Source organism: Passer domesticus, chromosome 10, assembly GCF_036417665.1.
Source record: "Passer domesticus isolate bPasDom1 chromosome 10, bPasDom1.hap1, whole genome shotgun sequence".
Classification (NCBI taxonomy): Eukaryota; Metazoa; Chordata; class Aves; order Passeriformes; family Passeridae; genus Passer; species Passer domesticus.
Window position 1 is genome coordinate 36,360,591 of NC_087483.1, and position 27,882 is coordinate 36,388,472.

Genomic DNA, 27,882 nt, shown 5'->3' on the forward strand with positions numbered 1-27,882 from the left:
CCACAGAAAGCTTTTCCTGTCTGCTGAGCATTTATTCCCCAGTTCACACCAGATGAAACAATGGGTGTCCAACCTAAATGAGGAAGCCTCCCTTTGGAAAGAAGAGTGCAACTAGAATTTATTCCTTCAAATTTACTTATATTGGATAAATGTACAAACTTCTAGAGCCAATCCAACAAACCAGAACCAAATGAGATTCATACACTGCTGATGGGAGTGTGTTCTAAAAGTGACTAAAGCAAAACTCATATTCCTGGGAATTCCTCTGTGAAAAACCTTTTTCTTTCACCCCCCAAAATTTGGGGCTGGAAATTTTCAACTGGTTCATGAATGGCAATATTTGCCTTTTTATTCTTTTGGTTAACTCTAAAGTAACTAAGAATGACAAGCCTTTAAAACTGTCAACATTTTCCCTTCTGACACCACAGCAATGTTTGGAGTTGACATTTTAAGAAGGTTAGGAATAGATCTAGCAAAACAGACTGCATTATAAGCACAGGCTTATCTTCAAGTAAATAATCACCTGGGCTACTGCTAACAGATATATCAATAATAGAGTTGTATGTTTACCTGCATGCAAATGGTAGAAAACAGCAAATTCTACCAGTATTTACAGAGATAATAATAGACTCTCAACATTTCCACTGGTAAAGCACTGTCAATACAGACCTTTGTAAAAATGGCTTAAAATTATGAAGGATGCCTTTTTTCCCCCAAAAAAATTCTTCCAAATGATGCCATATAAAACATTTTTTGAGCTTTAGGAGTAAAAGAGATCTGAAGAAGCAGAGACAGCCAGCATACAACTGTATTTCCTAAAGACTGGTCTATATAACACACGCACACTTGATAAAGCATAGAAGAACAAGTATGGAGAGCCAAAAGCTCCACCAAGATTCCCATCCCATTCTTTTTTTCTCCCCCTTCTTGTTTTAAATGATTTGTTCCCTTATGGAATTGCTCCCCTTAAGAACTGAGTGCATTTCACTCTGACAGACTTACTGTGCTTCACCATGTAATATTCACAGGCAGTCATTTCTTCTGTCAAAGAAATAAAAATCCCTGGTCCATGAAAAAAGGTCTAAGATCACGAAATTGTAAGTCAAACTAAAATTCTTACAATTAACACAGACAGATAAAGGGAAGTGGTGAGGACTTGATTAATCCAAAATGGCATTTTGCATTTAATATCAACTTCTATGTGACACTTACCTAAATATCTTTGCATTGAAAACTCTTATAGGAGCCAATTATATCAGATTTGGTCAGTTGCATTTGTTTCATTTTTTCTTGCCAAGCAAAATTCTAACTCTTTGAAATAGTAATTATTTGAAATTAGTAAAGATTAGTTGAAAACCATTGACTATCTGTTAACCCAGCACTGAAGCTCAATAAAAAGCTGTTGGTGCAGTCATTTTCAAAGAAAATAGTTGCTTTGCTTTGCAAGGAAACATTTTGGAGAAGACTTATCAAATTTAGGAGTGACATTGAAACCAATAGCTAAGTTTTGGCTTTGAATCCTTCTGAAATTATACATATGGCAATCACTTTTAAAATAAGTTTTCAAAAGGTAGTTTTTCGGGGTTTTTTAAAATTTCAGATCTTGAAGAAAACTCATGTATTTAAGACAGTTTTTCAAGCAATAAGAGAAGCCACTTCAGAATTTACTGGGAATGAGTTATCCTTCAAAGCTGGGCAATTTTGACCATGAGCTCACTGACACTGTGACAGTTTTGTACTTGCTGTGATTTCATTATCCACACCTGAGTAGCACACAAAGCTTCAAGGTTCATCTAATGGGGAGGTTGAAAAGAATAGGGCATTTCAGATCTCTGTAGGAAAATTAATGTTTGGGCCACTTCATCCCAGCAGAAAACGCTTCTTATTTTCCCCCTCTTGTCTCTGAGATATTCAGAGAAAATATGGAAATACTACTGCTGATTCTTGGCATTGGGAAGTGGATGTGAAAAAAAAAAGACCAGGGGACAAACTGCCTTCACAGGTAGAAAACCTTGAAATTAAGTATCAGGAAGGCAAGGATTACATAAAGAATATTCAGGATTTTTTTGTAATTTCTAGAAATTCTATCTATCAAGAGCAGCTCTTCTCCTCTAAAGTAGCTTTTCTGTGCTTTTTTCTAATAACATTGGACAGAAAAGAAAATATAATTTCACAGGGCAGTGCAAAAAAAATTGCTTTAATGCCTGAACTGGTGTTTCCAGGCTGCTCAGTGCACCTGAACTGAAGGGCTGCTATTAGATTATAGTAAACAGTAAAAATTTGGAGCTCAATTTAGCACCATCTTCAAGGGACAGCAACACCAACCTCCTCCCTACTTACCCATTCCACTCCCCCAAGGAAATTACAAAATTGAGTTTGCTCATGGGAGCAGATGATAAAAACAAAATATTCAGACTTTACTGCCTTCCTGCTTTTTGTCCCCTCATTTAATGCATAACCTACAACACAAATGTATCCCACACCCAATTATTTTTGATCTTACTGGAAGGTAAAACAGCAGATGTTTTGCTCTGACTTCAGAGAAAGTAAATGTTGAATATTTATCAAGAAATATTTTTTCCTAATTACTTATCCTAAGTTCTTTCATTTAGTTCAAACATTATGAAATAAAATGATTTAAACTGACAGTCTGGAAAATACTAATTCCATTCACTTGAATGTCACATTCACTGGTTGGGTGATGGGAAACTCATACCAGTTCTCTGCTATGTAAGTGAGAAAATATTTCTCTTTTTTTATTTTTCCAAAGAAACATGTATGAGTTTTTTCTGAAATGGAAAAAATAAAATACACAATCGGTTTTCCCCTTTAAAAAACATCCCTTGAGCTTCTTTTAATTTGAATTCTGAGAAAAATAATGGCTTTTCTTTGTTGTACTATACAATAGATTTAAAAATTATGTGATGATGTAATTGATACTGCCACAAAGTATTTTTAAACATAATAAAATATAATCTTTTCCTCCTCCTATGCTGAATCATTTTACTTTATTCCTTTAAAGACTTCAAGTTAAAAGCTTTCCACCACAATAAGCTATTAATGTCGCCTGTTTCACAGCTCCCAACATAAATTTATAACAAGTTTTTCTGTTTTAACTACATGGGAGCACTGAGTTATTCCTGAAGGCGATGTTTCCTGCAATTCCACTCTCTTCATCAGAAGTCACCCATAAGTCAGCCTCCCCAGGTATTTCAGAATGAACTTCTCTTGATGGCTTCAGTTATTTCTGTCCCTCCCAGCTAAGGAGTTGTGAAGCCAAGTGGAGCAGGACAGGCATTGGTGCTGTGCTATGGAGAGCATCAAATGCCACATAACATGCAGCAATTGCTTTTGTAGCCACTAGCCAGCTCCTAATAACTGAATCACAAAATTACTGCTCATTTCTTGCTAGCTGAAATGAAAGTCTATTTGCAAACATCACCCTGTTTCTCCTGAGAGCTCAGAACGTTTTTCTCTTTTGTTCTTACAGGCACACAGCAAGAACTGGGCAATGCCCCTTGCTCCACACAGCAACACGTGGCTTCTGCACTGACATTTGTTAAATTGAACGTTCTGATTCATTTAATTTTTAATCTTTTAGAGTGAATTTGCAGAGTAGCTGTATTTGGCCCAGACGAACAAGAGCTCAGGTCTCAAATTCTGCCTTTTAAAAGATTCAGCACATTAGAGGTTTTTTTTGTTTGTTTTTTTCTGCCCTATCAGACTGTGTTCACAGAAGATGGGACAAGGACCCCATGGAAACTGTGTGACGTGGCAGCATCAGACTGTGACCCTAACAACTTATAGGAAATGTCTCCTTCTGAGCTGGGTGACATCAGGTCCATCCACATTGGCCTTTTTTTGGCATGGATGAGCTGTGAGTGTCCTCATCTCCAGTGATTTTTCTGATCATGACACTGAGCAGGCTGCAGCTCACACCGTGGTGTGGCCCTGGATGCAATGGGCTGGGTTTCTCACACAGGAAATGGGAACAGGATCTCCAGCTGCTGCTGGGCTCAGCTGGAGTCAGAGTGACTCCCCAAAATGCACACAGCACCAGCCTGAGGATGTGCTCCTCTTACACCATTCCCAAGGCAGACACACAATTATAACAGGATATCTTCCAACATTAGGGAAGCCCTAAGGAATTCAACTGCCAGGACAAAAATGTATCCCATAGTACCAAAATAAAAGAGAAGCCTGTTGGGAACTTTTCACTGCACACAAGAGAGATGTGCCAGAGGAATTTTTCTACTTGGATATTTTTATAGCTTTGTACATTATGAAAAAAAAGAAAACAAAAAACCTGTACAGAAATATATACATTCAAGGCAGCTACATGAAATCAAATTCTATTGTAATTATACATTATTAAGTGCAACTGTGTTATATTAAACTCTTTCTCAATTATTAACTTAACCTTCTTCAGCATATAAAATTTGTCTCAGATTTTGTTCTTTGTGCTTACATTTGTTGGCAAACTACATTCTAGGAGGTCCAAGAAATGCCTTAGACCACAACTTTTGAGAATGTGTCAAACCAGAAGTCCTTAAAAAAAACAAGGTTTGGCTAAAAATAGCAGTCTAATATGGCACACACTTCAGGTCAAAGTTGATGGGGTTCAGGGGTGCCCCAGGAAGAAGCTCAGGTGTGAAAAGCACAGGAGCAGCAGCAGCCCAGCCCTGATCTGCAGAATGAGCCAAATTCACACCACACATAATTAAACACAGCTCAAGTGCAGCCACTGGAACTGCACCACCTTCGCATGTCTGAATTTGATAGCCAAATAAAATAACATTAGTATCAAAGATGAGGAAATGTTGCTGTTATCTTATTCCAAGCCCCTGTTCAAGAGCAGGATCAGTGATTAATCAATTGGCCTAAAGGGAAAATGCAAAGAAAAGAACAAAATTAAATCAATGTATGAAATACTATGCAATGTCACATATACCTAGAACTGATCACATTACTGCTCTGTCAGATTGGCCTGCAATTGGGAAATATTCCTGCCTGGCAGATGTCACCAGTGAGGCAAATCACTTGCTCAAAAAAGAGAATCAATACTCATCTCTTATTTCTGTTCAATGTCTTTGTGAAAAATGCAGGTTCTGCCTAATACTGGCAAAGTTATTTTTTACAATGAACTAAGAATACCTATTTTTATTCATCTAAATGGTTAAAATTTTGGATAGTTACTCTGGGGTCACTGCAAAGGGCAAAATATTTGAGAAAGAGTATAAAGACAACCATTACTGGAATGGAAAAAACCTATATTGTGCCACAGCAAGAGGAGCCAAGAGGAAGACTGTCCTTAAAAGTGAAGTTATGTCAACACTATCTGCAAAGATCTGCTAAAGCTGGCTCAGGTTGCTCCGGCATTGTTCTACTGGGGCCAATACCCTGGTTCTCAGGAAGAGCTAATTAGCTCAAATGAAAGCTGTTCCATGCAATTACACTGCTTCTGCTACCTGAACTACTTTGCATGGCAGGGCATTATATAAAAAGAAGATGCTGTTTATAAAGCTTGCAACAGAGCCTTTTTCTCTGTTTCACACCTCCTACCTTAATTGAATCAAATTTATGCATGTATGTGTGTAACAGTAATCTCTGCACAGCACTGGGGAGACACTACAACGTGTTACAAAATCCTTTTTATGAGGTACAGATCAGACTTAAGTTACAGAAAGCACACTCGTTATTTAATAAAAAGAATATTATAATGGTCATTATTGGTAACAGCAGCTGAAGTATAATGACATCAAATAGGACTGAAGGAAATTACCAAAGAGGGTGCAACATACTTTTCTCTGACACATCTAAGGTCTGAATGAGCAAACTCTGTAAGGTTCAAAAGATGAAAGAGGAGCTATAGGAGGCAATTAAGGAGAAACTTCAGCTCTTTCAGCCCCATGACCTCAGTGCTGAGAAGCCTCCACTCATTTCCACATTACCATTAACTGTTAAGAGAAATGCTAACTAAATGTTGCAGCAGGACAGATGCAATAGAAGAAAATATTCTAACTTCTGTTTAAACACACAGCAGCCTCACATAATGCATGACCCTCACACCCCTTTCTCAGCTGAAACTGTGGCTGCAATAACTTTACAGAGGATTTTGTCTAGCCAAGTAGCCAATGTGTAAGCACTTCTTAGAGTTTAATGAAAAGCTGAATAAAAAATACAGGTATTACTTGCTTCCTCTATTTAAAATAACTTTTTCCTGAAGAACTTAAATGTTAAGACCCAGAACACTTAAAATCAGAAGGGTTTTTCTGGAGAAACAGACCATTTGACTGAAGACAAGAAAGAAACCTGCAGGCTTATTAAAGGGAAACAGCTGTAATCACCAATTGAGCACTTCTCCTAAATAATTTCCAAGTATTGGCCTTGTCTGAGTACAAATACCCAGAAGAGGAATAGGAAAACCCATGAATCACACAGATGAAGAGCACTGTCACCACAGGTGATGGAAGGCCAGCGGGGATCCCAGGTATTCCTGTGGGAAGGGAAGAAGCTCTGCCCTCTAGATGGCATTATGTGCCTGTAGATCCCAGCTGGAGCTGGGGAGCCCTGCCAGGCAAGGTGACCACGTCTCCACCTGCACAGGAAACATGGGCCCAGGCGTCAGGAAGGGAAGATCACCTTCCCTTCTGTGTGGGAAGGTGGGAACTGCACATTCCTGAAGGGAAGAGCAGGGACACAGACCTGTTTTTCCCATGTGGGTGCTCAGCCTAAGGTGAAAAGAAATGGAACATCTGACCCCATATGGGGAAAGGCAACTTAACTGGAAGGGGTGGGAAATATGTGAAAACATATAATAAAAACCAAAAACAAAGAGAAAAAAATTAGATTGTCCTTATGAATAAACAAAACTCTCATTGACAATTAATAGCTCCTGAAACAGACAGCTGTACACTAAAATGTGCATGCAGCTACCCACATCCATGCACATGAGGCTATAATGCATCCATGTGCAGCTTTTCTGACTGTACACTGAAATTTAATACTTAGTGATAATCAGGTATCTACAGAACCATCAGCAAAAATCAGTTTCAGGCATAATGGACCAATGTCAGACTATTCCACATTTGATTTATCTATCCCCTCTATATATTTATAACTAATCTTAAAATCTGTGCTTGTCACCATGACAGATTAAGCAGACTTAAAAATAACCATTTGGGTATTTTCTGCTGTGGACTATCAAATTAGCTGCATAATAAAGCCAGTGAATATCGAATTTCAAGAGTATGTTAACAACACAGATTTCACATGTGTGGTTAAGCATTTCCCAACACAGGAGCCAACCCTTACAAGCTGGAATTCAGCACAGTGCCCCTAAATCCAGTGTATGAGTGTAAATATACCTGCCCAGAACCCCTTCTATAATCTCCAACACTGTATTTCTACAAGATGAACAAAAAAGAAATCGCTATCAAATTAGGAAAAAGTGCATCACCATGACATGTCAATACTGTTTAAGCATTTTCAAGGTTAGTAAGGAAAAAATAAAAGAGAAATAATTTTACTATGTTGTAAGTAAAGAGTTATAAGGGATTCAGCTCAAACAGCTGAGGTAAATGAATTGGGATTTCCTATGCAGCCAGTGGAGAACATCCACAAAATACTGGGATTTAAAAAAGAATGTTAGTTTGAAATGAACTGCAACTATTTATTTAGTTTATGAACTGTAGAACTGTCATTACTGTCAGCCAAATTGCATGCATTAGTATGTAAATTAAAAATACAGGGCGTGATTCTAAAAATCTCTGTCACATAGAAGCTTTCCTCTGAAACGAGTGCCACTGTGAGTAATGAGCAGGCTCACAGAAAGGGCTTGTGGAGAGCCAGGCCCAGAGTGCACAGCTGAGAGAAACTGTTTAAAAAAATTACTGAGTCTCACTCTGAAATGATGGATGTGTGGGGATAAACACAGCCACCTAGATCTATAACACAATGCTGGAAAACCTCATTCCATTCCACGGGGAGAGTGGATTCTCAATTGTAGCACACGCCTGATTGCTGAAAAAGGTAAGTTACAGTAAATGCTGATTATCTGCAAGAAGGCACCACACTTGGAAAGAAGGGTACTGAAAAACTATCATTAGATTACAAAAGGCAGACAGAAATAGCAGGTTCCTTCACTTCAACCTAGCAAGGACTCTGTGCAGAATACAGTTAACATTCATTGCAATAGAGAAAATCTGACAGGTTTAATAAAACCGAGATGATTTTCCTTGACTTCTGTGACTTACCTTTTCTTCACTGACTACACCTATTCCTCAGACCTTCTGGCACCAAATCATTATTCTTGTGGCCATATTCAATACTCTGAACTATTTAAAGACTGCTCGTATGTCAGCCAGAGCAGAGTACCACAGAGAAAGCTCTAAGAAAAGAGCCATTAGACTGGAACTTGAAAAATCCTAGAAAACAATTAATTTATTACCTGCTTTTTACAGAAAATATATGCCATTTGATTTGGCTGTGGTATAATGAACATTAAATGTTTATCTATGATCTCATTTGTTTCAATAAAATTTCCAGATCTCAATATATTGTCTTGAGGATTCTATAGCATACCTATAATTTTTACAAGTACATGCACCAAAACTGAGGAAAAAAATTAGGTGAACTAAAGGATATGCTAAACAACACCCTGCCTAAAATATTAATGTGAAGTACAAAAATTGCATATAAGACATATGCATATATTGCATTTTCTCCCCCCTGCAAGATGTTGCATTCACTGACCTGGAAAAGAGCATTTTATATCATTCTGCCTTGAGAAGGAGGAAATTAGGAACAGCTCAAGTTCCTCACTCCTTTCCTATGTGCCTTGTACCTGACTGGGATACACTGATGTGTGTGATGAGCACTGCAGCTGGAAAGTAACTTTCATTAAAACCTGTTTACTGCATGAGCAGGCTAAAGGAGAAAAATTCTGACACGCAGCAAAATTTACAAGTAGTTGATGAGGTATGACACAATGACAAGCTTAAAACAATTAAATGCTGGTCTAAGACACAGCAGAACAGGAATAAGAGCTGACACATACTCTGTTGAGCACTTGGTTGAATTAGCTTGTTTCAAAATATTAGTGCTTTGTGGGTATGTCAGAGTACAAAACAGAGCTGATCTGGAAGCTTTTACCTTTTCACCATGTGCTAAACCCTCAAAAGTTCTGCATGTTGTGACCCAAAACATTCAACTTCTGAACCACTGCCATGGTGTGTCATAGGAGATGCAATTCCATATTCTTTTATTTTCCCTTAGACTCAATCAGAAAAGAAAACAATACTGTTTGTAACTCAGACTAAAATTCTCAGGAGGCACCACAGTTGATTTTAGAAAAGTATTTTAAGCTTTTGTTGAACAGAATAGTAAGAAAAATGCAGATAAGCATGGAGAAAATTACTTAATGTACAGTAATTTTTATCAAGGCACTCTCCCATTTCAGGAGATGGAACTGTTTGGTGAACAGTGGATCAGAAATCTGTCTCTAATGATGGCAGGAAATGGTTACAGCATGACAGAGAAAATCTGAGCAGCTCTTCTTACATCCAGTGGGCTGAGCTATTTTCAACACCCCTGTTGTAAATTCATATCCCTACTAGATCATCTTGATTTTTCTATGCCAAAAGAGAAATTGCCATGAATTTCAACTGGCTTAGGGGAAAAAAAATAAAAGGAGAGAGAAAAATAGAAAGATAAATATTTTACACGCCTGCAGGAAATACATCCTCTTCTCTTAAATACTCAGCACATTCTGACTGAATTGAACTGTCTGCCCAAGAGAGGTTTCTATTAGTCCTCATCCATATGAGAATTTATTTCCAGCAACAGAATTCATTTCCAGTAACATCCCAACAGATAACTCTGTGCCAACTATGGAGCCTCACACCCTCGTGGGATGGCTGGAAAAGCCACGGTGCAAGATGTGAGCTGGCAGGAGGGGCACAAACAGCTGGGAAGGACGAGCTTTTGAGGACTTCAGCCAGAGCAGGAGAGGGCAGACAGAAGGAGGAAAGCACCCCAGGGCACAAAGGCAAGGAGAAACAGGTAGCAGCCATGAGATTTTCTTCCCAAAGACCAGCTGAGCCACTACAGCGGGTGAGCTCAAGCATCAACATTCAGCTTGATAGTACTTTTTTGGTTTTAATTTAAAATTTACTCAGTTATTGGAAAGCTGAAACAGTTTGCCAATACTGTTATCTGGAAAGAGCTGGAATAAACTGGGCTGGTTTTGAAACCAGTGATGCAATTATGTGCTGATTCATTATCAGCCACTGTGTAAAGTGGGAAACAAGACTTTCCCTGCCTCATTGTCTGATCCCTTGCTATAAAAAACAAAAGAGTTCTTAGGCACAGTTCAGAAAACAAATTATAAAAGTCTCCTACTGAAAAGATTTAAAAGTAAAATCATCCAATAATTAGAATTAAGTAGGTTGGTCTTTGGTGACAAATCAGCATAATGAATCTGGTTGTGTGGATGGCCAAGGCACTGGGCTAAGAGGCTTCTGGCTGAATCAGATCAAACACATTGGCTGAAGCCAGACTGGTTGCTACAGAATTTTTAGAATGCTGCTACAAAATATTTCAAAGTATCAAGATTTTTCTATGCATCTAAGTCAAGTGATTCACATTTCCTATACCCCAGTGAATCAGCTGACTTTCAATAAACAAGAAGTCTTTCCTCACAGATATTTTCAGAAACTCAGGCTCTTCGCCTCTGCATATGGTGTGTTTCTTTCCATAGAAAAGAAAATAATTATTAGTTTTCTTACCATTTTACCTTGCAGAACATGGAAAATCATTTAAATAAAAATAAAGAAAAGAAAATAATGAGCAAAATAAAAACCAGCAGCATCCCATTCAAAGTTAGCCTTTCAATCCACCCAGAGGAATTATGTACCGTTCTCATATTTCTATTTCATAGTTCATAGTTCATTGCTATAATGTCTTTCTTCCTCTGCAGAGCAGTAAAAACATAATATCAGATATACTTGACATACTTCCTCATTTGTTTAATGGTGATGATAAAAGGGAAATTACTCCTCTAATATATTTGAACACTTTGCTTATTATCCTGAGTGAGTTTTCTCCCAAAGTTCAATTTATTAAAACAAAACACATCTTTCTGTGATGAACTGCAAAGGGTAAGAGGGCAAAATTTTTTAATTAAAATCAGAGTGGTTTCATGATTCTACCCCAGCAGCTCCCGCTTCTACTGCAGCTTGGTTTACTGAAACTTCCACTGAGTCTCACTCACCCGCGAGCAATGAGATTTTCACACATGAATTGGGCTTTTCATTCAGTAACTCCAAGGTTACTATCTAATGCTACCCAGTGGTTTGCTGAAAAATGCAAGGCTGGGAGCAGCCCTCAATCAGTGTTTTTGAGGCCAAAAGAACTCGTGCACATTACAGATGGGGAAGCAGACAATTCGCAAACCAGGGGAACCTACTCCTTGTTGCCCATGTTTATTTAATTTTGAATGCAAATACTGTGGTTTTAACAAGGTGTCAGCTGTGCTCTGTCCCAGTCACTTCATGAGCAGCCAAAAGCAAATCCCTTCTAAGCAAGTTGCACTACTGCAATTGCAAAGAAGGACATCCAAAAGAGCTGGAACATTTCACAGAGTCAGACACAGTTAATTCATACTGAATTACCCTCCCTGCATAAATGTCTGTGCAAATGACAGACTTTAATAAGCCTTCAAAGCTGACACAGTATTTATCACTGATTAAATTTTTAAAATCAAAGTAACTATAGCTTTTACAGACATGTTTAGATTAAGCCTGACATTAATGCTGTATATCAGTTTAAATCACTTGCAATTATGCAGGTGCTTGGTGCTTGCATTTCAGTCATTTGAGGCTAAACTGGGGCAGAGAACCCATAGCTCCATAGTGGATAACAAAGCTTTGGGACACTCCTAAGGCCTTTACAGACACTGTTTGTCTAATACAGAATATTCTTAAAGCTTTCCCCTGTGGACTGTAAATGTATAAATTGCTCTTGCTGGAAAAAGAAACAGTAGACAATCTTGAAATGAAAATCCATATAACACCTAACATACCCAGGAGAGCAAATTAAGGCTTTGTGAAAAATCTCTAACTTGTATCTATGTGACTTTGGAAATATAATATTATTGTTTTACTGTAATTGTGAAAATGGTGAAAAAATCTGGAATTGCTGTATGGGGGTTGATGCATGTCCAGAATAAATTATACTTCTTGTATATTTCTGTCTACAATTAAAAAAAATGAAATTCTTTTGGTGATAGAAGCAGAATTAAAAAAAGGAAATTTCACCACGGAGTTCATATGTTATTCACCATATTTCATTAATATTTCATTTTTTGCAGCACTCCAGATACACAGAGAAGATATCAGAGAATGGGTTTTTTTCTTTGTAAGAGCTAGAAGGCATTTGATCATAACTACTGAAGTAAATTAAATGGCATTTCAAGAGCAGCCAACTAAAAATGCTGAAGGCATAAAGGAATTTTGATATCCAGGAAATCACAATTAATTTCAACTATGTAAAATGGGACACAAGATGGTGTGAACCATTTTTTATTTGTCATCTGTTCCATTTGATTAGAAACGTATGGTATTTATCAGTCAGTAAACTGGAAATAGAATTTGCTGTAAATGATAAAGGATGTAAAAAAAATTACAGGCAAAAGGAGCAATGGGAGAATATGTGTAGATATCTCTTATCAAAGTATATGATAGCTTTCACTTGGGCTGACTACAGAGACACTTTATTATACTGATTTGTACTGTTCAGTGAGAAAATTTCTAGGATAAATAGCAGTTAATAAAACATAAAAGGTATTACTGAAATTTATTTGGCAATGCAACTGACAGCAAAAAAAAAGGAAGACATTTTAAATGCAACTCCCATGATATGGAAGGTATTTAAAGAAAGTTTCCTGTGAAAATGAAACCTTGCCCCTTTCCTTATTCTTCGATTTCCTGCTCCAGATCCAGCTGACCAGGATGACTACAGGCTTTTTCCCATCCACAGAAACCACCACATACCTCACATCTACGATGTCAGTAGCCCAGGAAGGGCAGAAACAATTTACTCTTTGTGTAGAACAGGAATTATTTTCCCATACAGACACTCCAAACAAAATAAACTAAATAATCTGTTATATTGTACATGTATCTGGAGGAGCTACCCATTTATCCCTGAGCTGGGGATAACATTTCTCTTTTGGTACTTCATTCACTGCAAAATTAGCTCAGATTTACCCAACTTTTTGTGTGAGCAGCCAAGAGAAGGTATTAACCAGAATAAAAAATACCTGCTGGATCTAAACTTCTATAAAATAAAAACGCCACACCACTTGTGCAGGCTTTTCCTTAGATGTGCAGTGTCAAATACATTTACATACATGTATATAAATGCAAATTTCTAATATATGTGCCAAGCAACAGGCCAGTGAACACAGCTGAGGAAGAAGAGGATGAAATAATTCTACACTGCCCTAAAAGACCAGCTTGTCACATGCTACAGTTGAGGAACAAACTAATAGGAAGAGATATCAAAAGTTTTCTTACCAGTGATGATATTAATGAAATTGTATTAATAGGCATTAATGGATTAGGTGACACTCTCTGACTATTACTTTTAACAGCTTATGTTTATAGGCAGTGTTCAGATTCTAGAGGACAGATGGATAACCAATTCTAGTAAGCACTTTATTAGCCCTTCTGATTTCATTAATTCAGTAACATCTAATAATGTAAAGTAAGATTAAAGATCCTGACACCCACAGCACAAAAAACTAACAAACAGTAATTTTTTGTTCCTTTCTAGATAGACTAATAAAATATTTAGAATAATTAGTCTGAAAATAGTAAAGAATTAGAACAGCTAATTGCATATAACTTTTAAAAAAGTCTCTTAATTAATAAACCCTACAGTCTTTGACACTACAATTTATATTCTTCAAGAGAAAAATACAGCAAAAATACATAATGTTAAACAACACACAGTCAACAACACTTTGTTTTGATCCTATTGGATCACAATTAATGTTGGCCCTGGAGCTCATCTTTCTCCTTTGATATCTCCTTACATTCCTTGTGTAGGTTAATCCCTGAAGAACTGGCATTCTCTGACACGTGGGTTTGAGCAAGGCACTGCACAACACTGGCACCAGTGAGGAGAGGTCTCCACTGCCCTTCCTGAACCAGATCCTGCCTGTCCTCAGTGCTACACTTTAAATCTGGGCAATCTGCCACAACTGATAAAGGCTGTGACATTATTGAACACCTCCCTACCAAGTGAGGACATAAAGAACTGCAAATGTCATGCAGACTGGTTGAGAATGAGGCAAAGCAAACTGAAATCATGCATATTTCGGAAATAAAAGACCACAAGGAACCTACAGTCATTCTCCATCAACAGATAAAGCAAGACTATATTAAACTGCACACTTTTTTTAGAGTTTTATTGTCTTAAACACTTAGTAACATGTGGTTTTTAGAGTTTTTAGTAACATGGGCAAAATTAGAGTTATTTAATATTATGTGTGTTTATTTTACAAACAGTCTAAGCCTGTTAAAATTAAAGAAACTGCCCACACCTTTGAGATTTCAGATCCTGTATTTAGATCCAAACAGGACTGGTTGTAACTGTTCATATTTTACTTTTAACAAAGTTCTCAAGAACAAAATCCGAGAGTCTTAATCTATCAGAACACAACCCAAAAATTATCATGTAAAGGGACCTTCACACTTAAACAAAAATGTATAGGGCCGGTGATAAATCTATTGTCTACCAACACCTTACACAGGCAAAATGTCACTCAGATCATTCTAAGGTATTCAGTTACCCATACCTGTAATGCTACATAGATGCTTGAACAGAAGGGAGGAAACACTAGACAAGTGAAAAATGCACTCTGTAGTAGTTAAAAATGAGATTAAAATATGCAGTCTCATTTTTTCATAGACATTGAAGCCCATGCTTCTATCAATGAGCACAAAATAAATTCATGCGTGCTGTGGTTAAAGTTTTAACCATAATATACACCTTGCCCATGGCTGCCTTAGAAAACTGAAACTTCTCCTCTAGTTAGAAGCTACTACAAAGTGCACAATTTTGCAGATCCTAATTTTCCAGAAATGTACTGAAAATGTAGAGTGTGCAGTTCTCCATGAAGTCTACAAGGAAATAGATTTTCCACAGTCTGGCAGTAAAAAGGCCTGAGCTCTCCCAAGCAAGCAGTCCAGCAATTAAAAATTGAGCAATAAACTACACTGGAGCAAAACTAGTTTTATGACAGTTGTTAAACCACCTATATTAGTCTTGCAATATTAATAATTGAAACAAAACGAGTAAAAGCAATTTTTCTTATTAAATGGTCTCAAAGGAATTAAAATAATGTACTAAATTCCTTTTAAAGATATGTGATGCTCAGCATTAGAGAGGGATCCTTTTAGTGGTTCTAAGCTTCTTGTTCACCCTTGGTAAATGAATTGTGAAAAAAATACCCCATAACATGAAATCAGGTGAACTGTGAAAGATTAGATTAATACTACAGGGTGATTCAGTGCCAATAAATGAATGAGGCAGGGGGAAGGGTGGTCTTTTATGTGTGAAACTCTTGTGCTTCTTACCTCCAGAGCTTTCAAACGCTCCAAGAGCAATTTTGTTTTTTCCTTTTCCTCCTCAGTGCTGCTGCTTTCACTTCTTGGATCTTCATCTGCCTGTGTGCGAATTTTTTCCGTGCCTTCTTTACATCTCCTACTGTCTTCTGACAGCTTTTCCTGCAATGATTTTTTTAAAATGTCATTACTCACAGGTGCAAATGAAGTCAGCTATGCAAATATCTCCAGTTCTCCCTTGTATATGAATGAAAAAAAGGCAGAGGAAGTTGCAAGTGACATGATTAAAGTACTAAATAAGTGGAGCCATGAAGGCTTTGTGACACATGCTATGCCAGTTCTGCAAGTGTATGCACAACTTAACTGCTACTTCTACTTCAGAGTTTTACAACTCTGAACTGTCATTTCTTTAATAACTTCCATTTTCTTCTTTAAAAGTTGCTAGGAACATCGAACTTACCAGCTTTCAGTGGCAGCTTTTTGCTGAGATAAAGCAGTTTATTGAGGAAAAGCTAACATATGTTCACACCTAATGTCTTTCACCTTTCTTCATCTACAGCTAATGTTTGAATTATTAAATAATGGCCTGAGAATCAAGCTGCTACGAGATGAATACTGATTTAAGATCTTCTCTAGCATATAACTGGAGAGAATGGAACTGACAACAAAACTTTCAGAAGTGCCCCAGTCTATTTCCAGGCAGTCAGCCTGAGTTGTTACCAGCTGCAGCTGCTGAGTGGCTGCTGAGTTTTACCAGAGCTCTGTAGAAATCGTAGGATTGAACAGTGAATCCTGCTAACTCCAACAATTATCTGTCCAAGCTCTCTGTCCACAGAGAGAGTGAGGCAGAGAAAGAAAACACCAAGACTACAAGCAGGCAATGTAAAACATTGCCCAAAATGACAAGGCAAGCATAAGGGGAAAAAAGAGAGCTGTACAGATGTTGAGAGTGACCCAGAGCACAACACAGGAGGGACTGGCTCTACCTTTCAAGCCACCTTCTCTACCTGCATGAGCAGATGCAGTCTGACAACTCACAAGCAGCTTGAGAATGGAAAAGGTGAAGTAAATCAACATTAAATACTGGGTGTCAAAACAAATCTAGAGAATTCCTTCAATGAGCATCTAGTCTTCTTCATGGGCCTTTCTGATAATTATGTACAAAAGCTCAGACATTCATGATCTTTGAGTTATCCCAGAACTGAGATGCTTTGCCCATAACTACTACACAACATGCATGCTAAGCATAAAAGTGTGCATCTCCATGAAGAACTGATCCTGCTTGAATAATGTGCAAATACTACTGTTTGAGAGTTAATAGCAAGGCATACTCTTAACTAAACCCCACAGGTAACTGAATTAAAAATCAGCAGTCTGGATCACATTCACAACCATGTCTTTTTAAAATATTAACTAGCTTAGAAATTGACTATTACTATGTTAAAACTTTAATCAATAATTAGTTTTATATGATATGGGCTTAATTACTAAACACCCTTACACAAACCATGAGGTAAATATCTCATTCTGAGCCCCAAAATACGGATGTCAAAGAGACATTCCATCAGGTTTCCAGCATTACTGCTACCCTGATCATAAAGGAAACATAAATATAGTACTTGGGCTTTGTTTTTTTGTTCTTGCTACTCATTGATGCAACAATCAAGTATCTGCAAAAGAGCCACTAAACCATTTTTGCTTCAAGTTGCCCTAAGGAGTGCATTGAGATAAAACACTTCAATGAACTCAGGGGAGAGAAATGACAAAGGTATATCTCTGATGCAATTCAAATACAAACTATTATTTTTAGGAGGGGATGTGACATGAATTGGATGTGGCTAACAATAGAAGAAAACATAAACATATGCACAGGGTCACCTTTCCTGCACAAACTCAGGGCAGCAATTTCAAAGGACGAGTAGAAGAAAGCACAGGTTATGACATTTCATTACAGAAAGTGGAATAATGCAGCTTCTCACAGAGTAAATCCCAGCCACACGACAAAGTAACCTGTTCATCTTCTAATTACAAAATTAGATTAACTTTGCACACCAGTGGCACAATCAGAACACACATCCTATTTCAGTCTGATGTGCATTTGAATACCTCATGACACTCGCTGCTGTTACCCCTGCCTGAGTGTTGAAGTACAGCTCACATAGCTCCAGAAGCAGTTCACTACTGAGCAACAATGAATGAGTTCCAGCATTTCAGCCATGGAAAAGGTGCAGAACAGAGGAAAAACTTCTAAGCTTAGAAACTGTGCTTAGACATTCCATGGGCTGAGGGCAGTGCCCCATCACGTTCACCAGTTCCACCTGGGTGATGTCCAGGGAGGGCAGAGTGGAAAACCTACACTCCAGAAAGCAAATAGGGATTTGTAAAACACCCTTTGTGCTGAAACTCAAATCCCTAAAGAGAGAGGGTGACAAAGGCTTTTGGAATGACAGAAACCTCTTGAGTGTGCAAAATGTCTTAATATCAAAGGCAGCTGAGCGCTGGGGAGGAGGAAGGGGCAGAGATGTGCCAGAGGAAATGTGCATCTCCTGGGGGATGTTGGACAAATCCTACAGAGGGCTCTGGAGTGAGCATGCTGAAGGCAGCAAACAATGGCTAAAGCAGCTTACTTCTTTTTTCCCTGAAATCCTACACTTCTTGTGTTATCTCAAATAAAGAGCATCTTTTGCCACTCCTGAGCAGTCTCTGCTCATGCCTCACATATTGCACAGTCACAGGCAGCCTGTGTTCAAACTGAATAACAAAATCCTCCCCAGGTGCAAAGTCCAGCAAAGGCAGAAGAAGTGCTGTCCTGCTGATCAGTTTAATTTCTGGGAAAAGGTAACAATTGGAAATGGTGTTCTGCAAATAAAACAGCTTAAAAAAAATAGAGGAAAGAAAAAAGCAGTAACTCCACTCTGGGTCTCCCAGACCAATGAGTTTAAGATACATGTTTGTACCATGAGAGGATGCAAACACAGCAGCCTGATGAGAATTCTGCAGTAAAGGCTCATCTACTTCTCTAATGCTCAGTGTCAACAAAGACAAAATAAAAATATTAAAAATTCAACTCTTACTGAAATTAGGATTATGCTACCCACTGTAGACCCATTCCTACAGAAATTAATGAGAAACTTACAATGGAGTCCCACATTGTGTAAGCTTCTCAGGCTGGTCTAAACTGTCATTGCTCTTCTGAAACCAACAGCATTTTGCAAATCATAAATGACATCCTGCCCTGACCATTATTTCTAAGTATTAAGTTTGCTCCATAAATCAAAGAAGCAGTCCGGTGGGGATGAACCCTTTGATGGAACACCAAGGACCCCATGGCCAATAGAAAACAAGGGATGGAAACAGTCCCTGCAGCCCAGGAATGGCAAGATCCCAGGATCAATGGAAAGATATAAATCACTACAGACACTGATCTATTGAGCTGTACAATGCAGTGGCCTGACTGAGACTTATCAGAAAGCTGGATTGCAGTTAGCTCAACTAGGAAAGAGCAGGATAATATTCCCTCTTTCCACTAATAAACAAAGTAAGAACAATAAATTAAGACAGCAGGAAATCCACCTGAAATTGCAAATGATAATTTACAGGAATCTGTGGAATGTAAAGCCAATTTTCTCTCTTCTCTCTTCCATCTACCTTTCAGAATATTGAACAAGAAAGTGTTTTCACTGTTGATAAACAGGGAGTAACTACAGTGATAGAAAAGATCATAGAGAAGCTTTCAGAAGATAAGAGAACAAACTGCCTATTTCAGAAATTACCTCTTTCTTCATCCCAAGAAAGGCAAAAGGCTGCTAACCTGACAATTAGTCATTGGGATGTCTTTCCTCTGAGAACTGTCACCTTTTCTAGGAAGAGAGAAGTGTCAAAGGGATACTTAGCCAACTATTTCTTAACTATTATTTCAGAAATTATGTTACTTTTCAAGTTTTATTGGTAGTACCATCAGCCCTTTCTTCTTTCTAAGATGCTTTCTAGGAATAACATTACACACATACACACATGGAAAAGGAGACAAAAAAAAAAGAGAGCTCACTTAAAAATATTTCAATTTTCAGCTATAAAATTTCAAACCAAGAAGAGTAAATGGCAGAAGACGCAAAGAAAAAAAAATAGCTGGCATAGATTATTATAGAATTTCTTTTTTACAGTGAAAACTTGATTAGGCACTGGACAAGTGGCTATAATAATACAAGATAGCAAAACCTGATATTGATATAACCGGATCTGGGATCTAGAGCACTGATTATAAACAAGCACTCTTTCACAAGCACATGTGACAAAAATCTGATTGAACCAAACAAAAATTAAAAAAGATCAACATCTTTGAAAGGCTGATTTTCCCAGTAAGTGGTTAATGACATGAATTGCTTGTCTGGAAAGTAATAAGTAATAATTAGAAATTACATCTTTGCTTGTAGAAGCTAAAGATCATTTTCCTGTGATAAGCACAGGTCCTTCAGAGAAGTGAAGTTTTTCAAATGCAATGCAGTAAGGATCCCTCAGATACAAAAGATCTCTATTTCAATTTTGGGTGTCAGATTGTGATGCCTGAGTGGGATCCTCTTTTCTGAATTCCTTTTAATTCTTCAGCTCTGAAATTTATAAGACAAAGGCTTTACAATAGTAGCAAATTCAAATTCTTCTGAGAGTCATGCCTGCAATTTTCCAAAACCACATTTTAATCACACATTAATCAACCAAGAATAAAATATATGTAGGATATATAATTAAACAGTGCTTATGATTGCTCATAACCACTTAACTGAGGGAAAAAAAATCAAAAATATTCACAATGTAGCTATTAGTTGTTCTTATAGAGAGGCAGTGGTAATAGGCATGCAAGAATCCAGTCTATCTGGAACCCAAACTATGCTGAAAACACCTCAAAACACTTTAGTGCTTTCTGTGGTGTCCCAGAGCTTCCACAAGACCTTCTAAATAAGATATTACTGAACAGTTATCTTAGATTTCAGTGACTGAATGTGGTGATCTGAGCACACTACATTACACTCTAACACTCTTTCTACAATCAAGGCAGATCTCCCTCCAAACCCAAACTGCAATTTACAATCCACACACAGAATTGTTTGTGTCTGCACTGCTTTTGGCTGGGGTACAGCTCTTTTTTCTCTCAGTAGCTGCTGTGTGGTTTGGATTTGTGCTGCAAACAGTGGTGACAACACCAAGATATTTCATTACTGCTGAGCAGTGCCTACATGGACCCAAGGGTTTTTCTGCTCCTCACTGCAGCAGTGAGGGGTGCACAGGGAGCAGGGAGGGGACACAGCAGGGACAGCTGGCCCCAAGTGACCCAAGGGATGTCCCAGAGCATATGGCATCCTGCTCAGCAGTACAGAGGCAGGGGTCCACTGCTCAGGGACTGCTGGACATCAGGCAGTGGGGAGTGAGCAGTTGTTTACATTTGCATCACTTCTCTTTCTTGGGGTCTATTTCTCTTTGTTATTTTCCTTTCCATTACAATTTGTTGTTTTGTTATAACATTTCAATGACTAAACTATCATTTTCTCAACCCATAAGCAGGGGCAGGGCAGTGTCCAGGTGCTCCTGGTTCCTTCTCAAAATGAAAAGCTTTAGTTACATTGATTAGCAAAGTTACCAGCAGGAAAAAAGAACCTTTCTAAGAAGATGTTCATTCTTCTTATATCTAGATAAGGTAATAGAAGAATAATATTCAGCGTGATTTTTCATGCAGATATATGAGCTGTCTCTTTTACTCTCCGGATTTTCTTCTTCACATCCTTCTGGACAAGAAAAGTGTGGGGCTTGCTTGCCAGCTGCAGTCAAACCACAGCAGTGTATTTATAATTTGTGAACCCTTTTCCTTGCAAGACCATTCTACAGCCTTGATGCATTCTCAGATTATGTGTTTTCAGCACTGTTTCCAGTGCAGACCTCCTAGTGCTCAACACTATTCACTGTGAGCACTATAAAATAAGAATTTCTAGACTGTTGATGAAGATAAAAGCTGTAGATGAGGGTTTATTTGTACTTTCATTAAAAAAGCAGCCTCAAGCTATGCACAAATAGCTCAGTCTGACTGCACAAGCTGAAAAAAGGCAGAAATTGCTCCAAGCACTACAGACTTAACATTCCAAAAAGTTTAAATTTGTCTTCCAGTGTCACCTTGCTCCTCTTTCTTCCCCACCATGACCTCTATTTCCTAAATATACTATTTGAAAATTCACAGTATCTTCTGATATGCTTTATAACTGATTTCATTTAGCAAAACCTGAGGTGTGCAAAATGCACACATTTTCAGTCCAATGTGAAGTACGTGTCTCCTGCAGGACTCTCAGTACAGGAGTAACCAGAGATATCTCTGTGATCTGAATACATTTTTTTCCATATGCAACTTAAAAAAAAACCCCAAACTTCTTTATTTCCTAATGGGAATCCAATTAAACACAATAACCCAGGTCTGAAAAAAACCACAAACCAAACCATAACTGAGAAAACAAGTTACAATATTTAAAAAAAAAAAATCATGCAACTAAAATTATATGCAATTGAAATTTTCTTTGAGTATAAGGCTACAAATATGACTTCTGCTTTACCATCCTTGCTTTTATCTATGTATTCAGCTGTTTTCTCTTGTTTTTTTTTCTCCCAGTGGAAGGAGAGACTAAAATACAGCTTTGCTTTAGACATCAGTAAGCATAATAATAATATATTTTTGTTTAGCTAACAGCTTTTGTTCAGAACAAGCTGACCAAAATTGAAGGAAAACAAAGGAATGCAACATATCACAAAAGTTTACAGAAACATCCCAAATTGTTCATGATTTAACATTACCCTTGTCAGAAAAACATATTAGATTCTTCTTTTTCATCTCTGGATTTCACTTACAAAGTAAGCAGAGCGAGCAGCAGCGTTCCCTAGATTAAACACTCGTGATGGATAAGAGAGCAAGTTCATACTTTATGCTTCTGGTATGTGCCTCCCTCCACCCGTGTATCAATCTAAATGTTCTCCACATTATTCTCCACTCAGAACACTCCCCACCAGTACAAGCCATCATCCCTGCTGAACAGCTCTGCAGCAGCATTAATAAATTTCCCAATGATGCTTTTATTGGCCGCTCCACGCATCAAAAACATATTTCTTTTGAAAAAGTTCAGATGGGAATGGAACGTAAGAGCAGAAAACCTTCAGAGTGCACTTGAGGATGGAGTGTGCCCCGCAGATCAGCAGGAGGAGATGGAATTGGAATTCCTCATCCCCAGGTCCCAGTGGCAGCTCCTTCCCTAGTGAATGGATATTCCCCTGACCAACAGCCGCCTCTGGCACTGCCAGAGCAGGAACCAGGACTGACCCTTCTGCCAGGGCACTTTCAGGCTCAGCAGTGGCAGGGCAGTGCCCAGCAGCTCCTGTGCCCCTGGTTCCTTCCAAAATGAAAGCCTTCAGTCACACTGATTAGCAAAGTTACCAGCAGGAAAAAAAATAAACTTTCTAAGAAGCTGTTCCTTCTTCATATATATAAGGTAATAGGAGAATAAATAAGATTCAGTGTGATTTTTCATGCAGATATTCTCTTAGAAATTGGTTCATTATAGTACCATACTTAAAGTAATAATCTTTCCTTCCAGGAAACCTGTATGTAGCATTTAAACTTTTGTGAAGGGGTTTGTAGGTATTACAGTAACTGCACTTGACTAAAGCTACAGTGTTAAAATACCTTCCTTTGACTGGAGTGTAAATAAGACAAACTATTCTGAAATTCAAATTCAGTAAATTTTATGTAACAGTAATTCAGGCAAAAAAAAAAATTCCTCTGGATTTTAGTTGCTAGAATTAAGCCAATTTTCCTTCCACAGTACTTTGGAACGAGATCAGTGTATTAACTGACTAGTTCTCACCATAAGCACAATTGCAGAAGCTGACCTAAGAAGTTACCTGTGGGATTAGAAAGAAAAAAATCTGCTACATTATTCCATTACCAGGTAATTTTTTTCTAAGTGCCAGGGAACAGTTTCACGTCTCCCAGCCATGTAAGGAAAACTTCTGAAAGAAAATCAGAATTCATCTTCATGCAAAAATAGGATGTAGGAACAATCATCCCAGATTAGATCAAAATTTCAACTTTTCAAACACATTATTGGAATTCAGATTAACTATTTTAAATTTCCCTGATCAGAAGAACACTTTCTTTCCAAAATAAAATTACTGGTGTACTGCTAAGTGAGTTCTTTTGTTAAAATAATTTTCAAAGACAAAATGATTGTGAATTCAGCAGAATCACCCTTTTTTGCCTTAGAAAATAAGCAAACTTTTAGATTTTTTTCAACTTTTTAAAATTTAATAACTAGCGCTTCTTTGTGCTGGTTGGAAAATATCAAGGAAATAATGTCAAAATGCAGAATGTATCAATGTAATGTCAAAATGCAGTATCTTTTATGGAGATGGGGAAGCAGGGAGAGAGCAATTCACTTGACCACATATAAATTCATTCATTTGGGAAGAGTGAAACATTCATGTTCAGGCAATGGGTAACTTTTGTGGATTCATTCCCAAAGTTAGAACAAAAAGAAAGATAAAGCAAAAAATAGAAACGCTATACAGAAGGGGGAAATGTAAACTGGAATTATAGTCAGTATAATACAATATAGTACCATCAAATCAGTCAATCTTGGCCTCTTGATACTGTAGGTATCTAGAGGATGTGTGATGGATTGAAGTGGTAGTGTAATGGCACCTGTACACTGTGAAAATATAGATCTGTATCTGGAGACCTCATCTACCCTTCACCAGACTTGGTACTTCAAGGACTGGCATTGCATTCTCAACCCCTGATGGCAACAAAGATGTCAGGCAAAAACTGTGGGTGACTGGATATAATCAAATACGTGGATAACTCTGTGTAAGTACAGGACATTCTTGTTTTGCTTTCTCTTTAATTTGACAGTGCTTTGTGTTTTGAGATGTAGCCAAGGCCAGCTTGGATGGGCACTGGAACAACCTGTCCAGTGGAAGGTTTGCCTGCCCATGGCAGGGGAGTGGCATGAGATGATCTTTAAGATCCCTTCCAACAAAAAATGCTGTGACTCCATGATTCTGGGAAGGAAAGAACAGCCTGTTTTCTGACAAACAGGCACACAAATGGCACATTTCACTTGTGAGGCTTTGCTGTGTTAAACCAACTCCATTGCTGTGTTTCAGTATCACAAACAACCAAAAGGGGAAAACTCCTTGCAACAAAACGGAAATTTTGAACAGTGTCTCAGAAGCACCATCACCCTCTTTTGAAAGTAGAGAATCCAACCTTATTTTTGTTAAATATTTACCAAAATCTTTGCATAGTGGTGCAAATCTACAAAAAGCCCCATTAAATTGTTAGTGAGCTAGCCCTGCATTTCTCTGCATGGAAAAAAAGTCCAACAGCAAATGCTTGTGTCCTTGACATCGCAGGATTTCCAGTGGAGCTCCCAAGAGTGAGGATGGCTCCTCTCTGCCCTTCTCTGTGAGACACAAATCTGCTAATATTTGCCTAGTAATGTACTCCCCAGCAGCTTAGGAGGCTTGGCTCAGGCAGTCCCCTGTGGGCACTTCCACTGCAGAGACAGATGTTTAAGGACACATATCCTCTTTCTGCACTAGAAGTTAGCATTAAAAATCCTGCGTGGATTTTAGCTAGGGAATTCAGCTAGTGCCTTTTTTTCAATTCATGGCCATAACCCTACCTATAAAATGTTACATATCAATGGCCTGAACAATAAGCTTGTATAATTTTGTGTTGAGATAAAATTATATTGCCAATGGTTACAGTTTTTCCTCTCGTGAAAGAGCTGTTGACACCAACGGCTGTGCAAATTAGAAGTGACAGCCACAACAACTGTTCCACATTGGAGTAACACAAAAGCATGCAGACAAAAAATGGGGTTGATGTGGCAAACAATGCCACCTGAAGTGTGCCTGTAACACTTGTGTATGTTTCTACCTCCCCAGCGTGACTGTATCATGTCTGTCCTGGGCTTTAATGCTCATGCGGGCAATTTCAGAATGATATTAAATTGCCTACAACAAATTCTGTTCCTCATCTATTCAATCCCTGTACACTGACATAAAGTCAAAATGAGTTAAAAACCCCTTTAAGTCTTTGAATTATCTGTAATCATGGAAGATTCTACTTAGCGTATCCAGCATTGTGATCAAGAAGGAAAGTTTTTTGATATCCAGATCTCAAGGGTAAACTCAGGAAGGAGAGTCTATGGGGTGCTGCCTTTAAAGTCTGGGGTTCAAGAACTGCACACAATTATTTCTGGGGAATACATGAGCTCTCGTGTTTGGCCTTTCATGATCTTATTTTTAGGTGGTCAATGTCTCTTGGAAACACCATAAAGCTAATGCATAGTAGAGTCTTTTAGTCAAATAAAATTTAAAGTAAGAAATATGATGGTTAAGGCTATTCAAATAACATGCATTCTTGTCTACATTTATGCAAGCATTCATTATAAATTTTCCCTTTATTATTATGTGAAATGACAACAAAGGAGAATTTAATTTACAACCCTGCTTCTTAATTCATTTATCCAAAAGAAATCACATAACTCATCTTTAAGTCCAACAAATTAAAATCCCATAGGGCATCTAGTTCTATGGAAAGAGTTAGAATATTTTACTTTAAGTAAGAATTAGGCAAGACCTAACAAAATATTGCAATAAGACTGCATGCTTTAGGCCCCACCTTCTTATTGTTATTATTCTAACATTATCACTATGCAACATTTAAAGTTCATTAGCAAGAATATTTATTCTTGAGTCAGGCATATTGGTATTATAATAAGAACTCAATTTCATACATCCCAGAACAATAATTAGATTTGTTAAAAAACTATATAGAGACTGTTCAATAGATCAAAATCATTTATTGTGCAGCGTTATCTTTTATGATATTCAGATATTTACTTCAACAAATTTCACACACTAAAACTAAGTCACCACTGTGTCAGAGAATATGGGACATATGTTGGTAAATCACACTGGAAATCACCTCATTTGTCCCCATTTGTTATGAAGCACAGAGTTTTGAATCTTCACTAAAATCCCTTACTCTACTGAACCACTGATCATACAGTTTTGACGATATCACACTAATCACAGAGAAAATGTGAGGTTCAGGACATGTTCCCTAAGGTAACTGATTGTAGGGGATGTCTTTCAGAACCATGTTAGTAGTTACATATTCAATAAGGTTTTTGTATGCATATGAATAGAACATACAAAATTTCATTTATACTTCCTTCCAAAATACAGGTTGATAATACAGTTATCATGCTCCCAAAAACCTGAATACATCAGTGCTTTTAAGGAACATTACCTGGGTTTTACATTCGGTGTTTTTAAGGAACATTACCTGGGTTTTACATTTCAGGTTCTATTTCTATTTGTGAATTATGCTCATAAATATATCAAAAAACTGCCTCAGTACATTTGGAGGAATACAAATGAAATGTCTTTGTTGCAATATTGATGTATCTTGCTGAATTTGGACACAGCACTTTTTTAAGATTCATCATCTGTTTAAATGGTATGTTTGTCCATGATTTCCACACAGCTGGTTTCAGTAACATATTAATGATTTATAAAAAGCTTCATTAATATGTTTCTCAATGTTAAAATGCTTTGTAAACATTTCAGACCAGAGATTCTTTGCCAAGTGCCTGTTTGAGGAGCATTCCAGGTATGAGCTGAGGCTGTGACTCGTGGTCACTGCCCAGCTTTCACTGCATGACTGCAACACACCCAGTGAACCCATCCCTGACCTACAAGGCAGGGAGCCAGCCCAGGCCATGGCAATGCAGCCATTCCTCAAAATTCCTGGGAAAAAAAAGCCATTTGTTCACATTTTTCATAAAGTGAACAAAAGAGATCTGAGGATGGATGACTCCAAAACACATTCAGAAAAAGAAAACCCAGAACATTCACAACACAACACAAATATTCTGTGTTTCTGACCTGTTTTACCAGCCACAGACTGGTGTATGATGCAGCAGCCTAGCTATTCCTCCAGGAGAGGAAAACCCATTGCTTCTGAGTCATGGATTAGGAGAGGAAATTCATAAGCAAAGAAGATTGCATCCCGGCAATAGTCAAGAAATGAAAATGGCTAAAAAACAAGCTGAGTTTGTTATCATGAGTGAAAATGTTCCCAGGAACAAGAAGAGAACAGGAAGGGAAGGAAGGTGTTATGCATTAAAATAATCCCAGAGACACAGGA

The 27,882-nt window shown here is 37.8% G+C and overlaps 1 protein-coding gene across 20 annotated transcripts in view; it reads right to left on the reverse strand.

The window, feature by feature from the left end:
• The window catches only part of NCKAP5 (NCK associated protein 5), a 454,622-nt gene that overhangs the window by 100,083 nt on the left and 326,657 nt on the right, over positions 1-27,882 (reverse strand). For all 20 annotated transcript variants that reach the window (XM_064435175.1, XM_064435174.1, XM_064435171.1 and 17 more), the window contains one exon: positions 15,645-15,794. In XM_064435175.1, the coding sequence (XP_064291245.1) occupies positions 15,645-15,794 (150 nt within the window). The remainder of the gene's footprint in view (positions 1-15,644; positions 15,795-27,882) is intronic.